This window comes from Carlito syrichta, unplaced genomic scaffold (assembly GCF_000164805.1).
Source record: "Carlito syrichta isolate Samal-C Ts95f unplaced genomic scaffold, Tarsius_syrichta-2.0.1 Scaffold105236, whole genome shotgun sequence".
In the NCBI taxonomy this organism is placed as follows: domain Eukaryota; kingdom Metazoa; phylum Chordata; class Mammalia; order Primates; family Tarsiidae; genus Carlito; species Carlito syrichta.
This window is the reverse complement of record NW_007049332.1, coordinates 23685-31399: the sequence shown is the minus strand read 5'-3', so window position 1 is coordinate 31399 and position 7715 is coordinate 23685. Positions and strand designations below refer to the sequence as shown.

General features: G+C 54.0%; 1 protein-coding gene across 1 annotated transcript in view; it reads right to left on the bottom strand.

Annotated features, from left to right (window-relative positions):
* RCC2 (regulator of chromosome condensation 2) overlaps nucleotides 1–7715 on the bottom strand; it is a 23934-nt gene extending 16219 nt beyond the window's left edge. Inside the window, exons 1-3 of the mRNA XM_008066541.1 lie at nucleotides 7621–7715; nucleotides 3077–3146; nucleotides 2799–2892 (exon numbers count right to left, since the gene is read on the bottom strand). Coding sequence (XP_008064732.1) covers nucleotides 2799–2892; nucleotides 3077–3146; nucleotides 7621–7715 — 259 coding nt within the window. The remainder of the gene's footprint in view (nucleotides 1–2798; nucleotides 2893–3076; nucleotides 3147–7620) is intronic.

The window sequence follows — 7715 nt, the reverse complement described above, 5'->3', positions numbered from 1 at the left end:
ACCCACGAGTGCCCAGCCTGGCACTCAGCCTGTCCAGGAGGTGGGGTGCTGGGCACAGACCTTCCATGGCCTGTCAGTCAGGGTGGGAAAGCCCCCTGGTCCTGGAACTGCGACCTGCCACGCCCTCTCATTCCCAGACCTCCGGGCTCTCCGGTCTTCCCCCCTCCAGGCTCCTTCCAGCAGCCTGAGGGCTTTCCCAGGAGGGCCCTGCTGTGGCTGCTCCTGGCTACGCCTCCAGCTCTGCCCCTTCCTTCTTTCTCAGGCATCTCAGTTCACGACCCCTCCCCCTATGCCAAGGGTTCACTTCCCCGGAAGGTCTTTCCCTGCCCCCTGCTTGCTCCTCAGCTCAGGTCAAGCACCCACCTCTGGGAAGCTCTCCCAGCACACAGAGGACTTCGCAATCTCCTTCACATCGGCCTCCCTACTCCAGTCCTGCGTGAGGAGCCACGGAGGGCCACAGCCAGGGTCCTTAACCCAGGGCCTCACTAATGCCTGTGCACAGCAGGTGCGCCATAAAGCCAGCAGGACAGTGGCAGGAAGCAAGCCACTCCTCCTGCCCCCACCTGGCCTATGAGCAGACGGGCATGGCCAACTGTCTGCTTGCTTTTTTTTTTTTTTTTTTGAGTTAGAGTCTCTCTCCATCGCCCAGACTGGAGTGGAGCGGCCACTGCAGCCTCGACCTGCTGAGCTCCGGCAATTCTTCCGCCTCAGCCTTCCAAGCAGCTGGAACTACAGGTGCGCGCCACCATGCCCGGCAAATTTTTGATTTATTGTAGAGATGAGGTCTCGCCAAGTTGCCCAGGCGGGACTCGAACCCGCGGGCTCAGGCAATCCACTCACCTCAGCCTCCCAAGGCACAGGATTACAGACTGAGCCAATGAGCCTGGCTTGCTTGCTTTTTAAAATTGAGACCTCTCAAGAGTGTTTCCAAGACTGTGGTGACTATTCTCAAACACTAGCCTCAGCCAGATCCAGTGTGTCACACTGATTGGGATGTGGGAACCAATCAGAGGGCGACAGCTCCTCCATCGGTCACCTGGCCCCCTAGAAGGTGCCTGTCAAGTAAGTGCTGTCAGGACTGCCCTCCACCCTCAGTGATAGGACCAACCCCCGTGGCCCGGAGGGCTCCAAGCTACACATGGCACCAAAGACCCCTCTCTTCCGAAAGGTGAGGAAAAAAACCAATTTCCAAGGTAAAGAGCAAACCAAAATGACAGTCTCAACTAAAACCTAGGAGAACCCTAACAAGAAGGCACCTAGGTTAAGGAACTGGATTAAACAAAACTCGGGAGGGAGGGAGAGAAGCTAAGTCTTTTTATCACGAAGCCAAACTGGCAGTGGGAGATTATGACAATGTGCTGCGACAATACCCAGCGTCAGGGGACACCGGGAGGTATGCAGAGCCACGCTGCCCCAGTGCGCTGTGAGAGCAAGATATGAGGTGCATGTCTGCAGGATGTCCTGGTACCCCAAGAGCAGGCCCAACCCAGGCCCGGTGCCTGCCTCCTGGAATTCACTTCCCCTCTGGCTTATGTGTCTGACTACCAGCAGGTGCTCATTTGAAGAGCAGCTTTGGGAAGGATGCAACACGGGCACAGGACTGGCAGGAGGTGTACCATCAGCACGGGCCTTGAGTTATCACAGACCAAGAGGTACTTCCCGGGACACCAGCCACTGCGGTTGTGGCCCTCATGGCTTAGTCCCGAGGCTGGGCATCTTCCACAAGAGGCACTGTGGCCTGCGGCTCAGACTCCTTTCTAAATTCGCTGGACCCGGCGCTGCCCAGATGCCTGCTTTCTCATGGAACAAGACGAGTCCAGCGCTCCATGGAACAAGACAAGTCGGTGGCACTAGGGCGTGCCCGTGTGCAAATATTTGCTCATGGGGCAAAGCAGTGTTGGAAAGCACTTTGGGAACCTCTCCAAATGAAATCAAAAGGCCATAAAGTATGGCTGTGTGCCAGCCTGCCTTCTCTTGGATGGGCCATTTCCCCTGAGGAAAGCCACCAATTTTCTAAAGGTAATTGGGGACAAAAAGTTACTTCTTGGACCTCCCTGCTCCTCAACTCTCAGACTGTTGTGTTAAACCAGTTCCTGCAACAGCTTGGCAGCCTGCAAAGAAATGTTCACTCTTCTGTGTCTGACATTGACACTTGACATCTGACAAATGCCTAGGACATCCAGACACCATCTCACAGGACCAGTTCTTCACTTTAATGAAAACAAGTGACGTGAGGAGGAGAATGGAAAAGGTGTCAGTGTTCGCTTAAGGAGACTATTTCAATCTTCCTGTGCCATTGTAATGGAATTTTTTTTTTAAGGAAGTACAGTGATGAGAAATGAATTCACACAAGACCAGGGTTCAAATCCAGCTCTAGCCGGGCTCGGTGGCTCAGCCTGTAATCCTGCGCTTTGGGAGGCTGAGGTGAGTGGATTGCCTGAGCCTACGAGTTCGAGACCTGCCTGGCCAACTTGGTGAGACCTCATCTCTACAATAAATCAAAAATTAGCCGAGTGTGGCAGCGTGCGCCTGTAGTTCCAGCTACTCGGAAGGCTGAGGCGGAAGGATTGCAGGAGCCCAGCAGGTCAAGGCTGCGGCGGCCGGGAGCGGCCACTGCACTCCAGTCTGGGCGACAATGTGAGACTCCAACTCAAAAAATAAAAAAAACAATCCAGCTCCATCAGCATGGAGCCGAACACGTCTGCAGATCAGAATACCTACCTGGGGTTGGTCACAGAACTGCACTGGATGCCCAGCACCCAGGAAGCACCAATGGGTTTTAGGAACTGTTCTCGTACCTTGCTGTTTAGGCACTTCTTTTCGACCAATCAAGTCCCAGTTGGTTGCCCCAAAAATCAAAAGCTGCCCTTTGCACTTTGACCCTTCAAGTTTCTGTAGAAACAGAGAAAGGGAAGAGAATTAGCTTGTCAGGCTGCTTCTGCTTCCAAGGCTGCTGATGACAGCATGAACAAAAGACACGGAAAGGAAGGTTTCCTCCCACTGCGGAATTGCTCTTGGAGGCTTGAAGACACAAGGCCAGCCAGGGTCCATCCTTCCATCCTCCGTGGTGACTCACCGTTGGCACTTGTGTCACCCAGGCCCCGCCCATGGACAGAGGCTCCCCGAATCGCCCCCGCACCAGCACTCTGCAATGTGGGCGCCCCCAAACCTGCCTGCAGGAGCTCAGTTACAACCATTTCATCCTTTGACTTCTCTTTAAGATGACTTTTTAAAAACACTGAAAAAGGTCAGGCTCGGTGGTTCAGCCTGTAATCCTGTGCTTTGGGAGGCCAAGGTGAGTGAACTGCCTGACCCCGCAGGTTTGAGACCCGCCCGGGCAACTTGGCAAGACCTCATCTCTACAATAAATCAAAAATTAGCCGGGCACGGTAGCGCGCGCCTGTAGTTTCAGCTTTTCGGAAGGCTGAGGCGGAAGGATCGCCGGAGCCCAGCAGGTCGAGGCTGCGGTGGCCGGGAGCATGCCACTGCACTCCAGTCTGGGTGACAGAGTGAGACTCCAATTCAAAAAGAATAAAATCAAAAATAAAAACACTAAAAAAATAAGCCAAATTACATTTCCTGGCCCCCTCTGCACACTGAGGTACAGAAGTACTTGCATGAAGCCTGCCATCACTTGGGACATTAGAACCGCCTCATCTGGGGCCAAGCCCACTTTCCCACAGCAAGCACAGAGTTCCATTGAGGGACCTCAGAACTCAGGCACCCCGAATCACAGCTGCCTGGTCATCACCCAATCAAGTCCCCGTCATTCCTGTCTACTGCACACTGTACTCAGAGCCTTTTCAGGGGAATCAGAAGGAAACAGCAGAGAACACAGCAGAGAACACGCAGTTTTCCAGAGAGGGAGACAGGAAGACCTTGGCTCTAGTGGGTGTGGGAGGGGCTGGCGCAGGCCGTGGCCTTCCCGGCTTCCTCACGCTGCTGCCCACAGACCCATGAAACGGGGCCTCCTGGGGCCAGGCCTCTCAAGGGACAGGCCTGCTGGCTGTAGCAGCAGCCAGCATACTTCAGTTCTCATCCTCAGTCAACATAGAACATCATCAGGGTCTGTGATTCAGCCTCCACGGAAATCTGTGCCCATTAGCGAGGCCACTGTCCAACTCTGAGTGGTACGCATGATATTCCCAGCCCCTTGCTTCCTTAAACGTCAAAAGACACTTTATTCAAGGAGACTTAGTACAAGACTCAATTCTGAGCTACCCAGTCCATCTGTACTAGCAAGGCAAGCACTCACTTCCCTCTCTGCTTTCACTCTCTGCATCACCCTCCCAAGACAAGAAGAGGAAGGGGTTTCCTTCTGCCTATAGAATGGCTGCTGCAAAGCTCAAGGGAGAAAGCCAGCACTAGATACAGCAGCTCCCACCTCCACTCGGAGCTCCCCTTGCCGGACGTCTTAGCAACACGGTCCTGCACTTCTAAAATCACACCTTCATGACAGATGAGTTCCACTTCCTAGAGAACCCTCCACAACCTGAGGATCCAGACGTGCCCACAGTATAGACCCTGCCTCCCCACTCCGCCCACATGGCAGAAGGAAGAGGGTCAGCCTCAGTCCACCAGACACAGCCCGCAGGCAGCACAAAAAGGAAAAGAAAACAGCATCCAAGTGAGCACAGCGTGGCCACGTCTGAATTATTTAGAGAATGACCTTAACCAGAGGGTAGTGCAACTCCGTGGCACCCACGGACTCAGGTTACTTGACTTGGAGCCTACTTTCCCCTGGTTATCTCCCTTCTTTGTGTAACTGACAGGTCTGGCTGGAATATCCTGCAGGTCTACCATCAGTGGGCTCTGTCAAGTCTCAGGGAAGGAGTAGCCCCTGGGCTCTCTCCCAAGTCGCTGGTTTGTGCTCTCGTAGTTCTCAGTCGGCATGGAAGGGGCAGCAGAGACCCAGCAAGGGTGCCAAGGCACTGGGGCCAGGAGGGGGCTGGCAGCTGCAGGCCAGGCAGCCCCCCAGGCAGGCAGAGTTCAAGGACCACCCAACACTAAGATGCATTCACTCCAGCAAAACCTCCCCGTTGCGGTGGCCACCCAGGACCCTTCGCCCCATCAGGCCAGAAGGCACGGGCTGCGGTTGCCTTGGGTAGAGAGTTTTCTGGATGATGTGGACACCTGGTCAAGGGCTTGTGGCCACTGACCCACCATGCCAACTAAGCGTTTATATAAAACCCAGCCTTTCTGATAAAAGGGGCTGTGGATCCCTGGATAGTGGCTTTACCCCCGTGACAGCAGCCAAGACCTGTAGAGAGTGTTACGGACCCTGTTGCATCCCGCACATCAGAGGTTCCTGTAACCATGTGCACAACTGTTTGCTATAAGCTGCTTATCTTTATTTCACCATAACTTAACCCCTCCCTGCACCTTGTATGAAAAAAAAACGAAAACAAGAACACCTATTAAGTCCCAGTCCACGCTCCTCTCCATCAGCCCTGAAACGGTAGATCACGCCAGAGATCCCCTGCCTGCTGGTTCCATCCAGAAGGGTTTCAGTGAGTGGACAGGTGTCAGGACCGCAGGGATCTGAAGGTCATGTGCCCCCTTTCCCCCAGGCTGAATCCAGCCTTCACCAGTGGGCTGAGGCATTGCTTTTTGGATGAACTCAGTGTGAACGACACTATGTCTGAAGGCCACACAACAGAAAAGCCCACTAGGATGAGGAATTTCATGTCACCTTCCTGCCTCCCAGCAACCTGGTCACATAGGCTGGGCAGAGATAAACGGCCACGCAGGAAAAGGCACCGAGCTTCTTCAATCAACAAAATGGGATTTCTGGTTCAAAGCAATTTTTGAATTATGGCCCAAGTGCAAGGCGCATGTTTATGAGGCCAGAGTCAGCCTTTTAGCATATCTCCATTTGCAAGAGCGCTGCGCTCGCAGGAAAGGCCAGTGAGAAACGCCGGAACCGATTCCCAATGGGCTACCAGCGAACACAGACTTTGAGCTCAGTTTTCACTTGTATTTATTTGGTCCTTTCAGACTGGTCAGATCTGTCTCAGAGTCCACAAAACCTTAGCAACCCAAGGCTGTAAAAACTACAAAGACCTGCACAGCTTATGACACTCACCTCTTTTCTAGAGCTCGGCCAAGGCTGCTGACTTTACTTGCTTTACAAGGTCATGCAAGGAATTAGGACTGGACCCGCCCTAGCATGGTTTTATGAAATGTTTGGTCTTCAGCTTCTGGCACATAACTCCTAAAATCCTGGGAACCTCCAAAATGGTATTTTTGGGGGGGGGGAGTCAGAGTGTCTCACTGTCGCCCAGCCTGGAGTACAGTGGAATGATCCCACTTCACCACAGTCTCGAGCTCCTAGGTTCAGGCAGCTTTTCTGCCTCAGTCTCCCAAATAGCTAGGACTAGGGGCGTGCGCCACCCTGTCTGGCTAATTTTTGTTTTTTGGGGTTTTTTTGTAGAAACGAGGTCTCACTATGTTGCTCAGGCCGCTCTTAAATGCCTGGGCTCAAGTGATCCTCCTGCCTCAGCCTCCCAAAGCGTTGGGATTCCAGGCATGAACCATGACGCATGGCCATAAGCACTTGGCTCTGTCCTTGCTAGAGCAGGGACAGCGTCTGTCCCAGTCTGCTACATCTCTAGGACTCAGGGTGGGGCACCTGGCGTGTGGCAATCCCGTGAGTTTCTACAGAGCAGGGCAGAGCTCCAGAGCTGAAGGCTAACCTGGGCTCCAGACAGTCCTGTGCCAGGGCCAAGCGTCAGGTGGGACCAACTCGGGACCCAGTACTGACAGCCTTAGCTGATGGCATCAGACCCTTCAGATGCTAATCTTTTCATGTGCTAATGATTGACTCCTGGCTGGCAGCCCCTTGGCCGCTTTAGGATGGGGCTGGTGACCAGAGGGACCAAGGCAGAATTAAGGTTGGGACTTTAGCCTGACCCCCAGGCATGGAAGAGGGCTGGGGGTCAGTTGAGGCAGTAGTGGTTTAACCAATCCCGCCTACACTATGAAGCTTCCACGAAAACCCAAAAGGACCAGGTTAGGACAGTCGTGGGGAGGTCCTGGAGGGTGGGGCACCCAGGAGCTGCACGGATGCGCCATGCCCTCCCCCACACCTCTCTTCACCTGTATCCTTTGTAGAAATCTTTATAATAATCCAATAACTGTGTTTCCCTGACTTCTGTGAGCCACTCCAGCAAATTAACCGAGCCCAAAGAGGGGATGTGAGAATCCCAACCTGAAATCAGTCGGTCAGAAGTTCCAGAGGCCCAGACTTTCCACTGGTGGGGGGCGGAAGAGGATGGCATGGCAGTCTTGGGAGCTTAGTGCGCGCCCTGTGGGATATGAAGCTGCCTCCAGGGAGACAGAGTTGGCCTGAACTGGAAGTCACCAGTTGGTGTCCGCCGCAGAGCTCGCTTGGTGGGAGCCCCTCACACGCACAGCACCTGGTTACAGCAGCCTTCCTTCTGCACTGGCTGCCGACATGGCTGAGAACACAGGGGAGACACATCCGAGTTCTCCTCACACCTCGGCGATGGCAAAGTGCTCACCTGCCACAGCTATACACAACCTTGGGTTCCCGAAGTGAGCGTCTCCCGAGACTGATGTCCTAAGTCAGTCTCTGGTTCATCTTCCACAAACCCACACCTGAGCACTGGGGTAGCTGAAGGCAGCAGGAACCGGGGGACTCTCGGGCAGCAGCTCTCACACATGCCTCCTCCACACAGTCCTGCAGTGGCCAT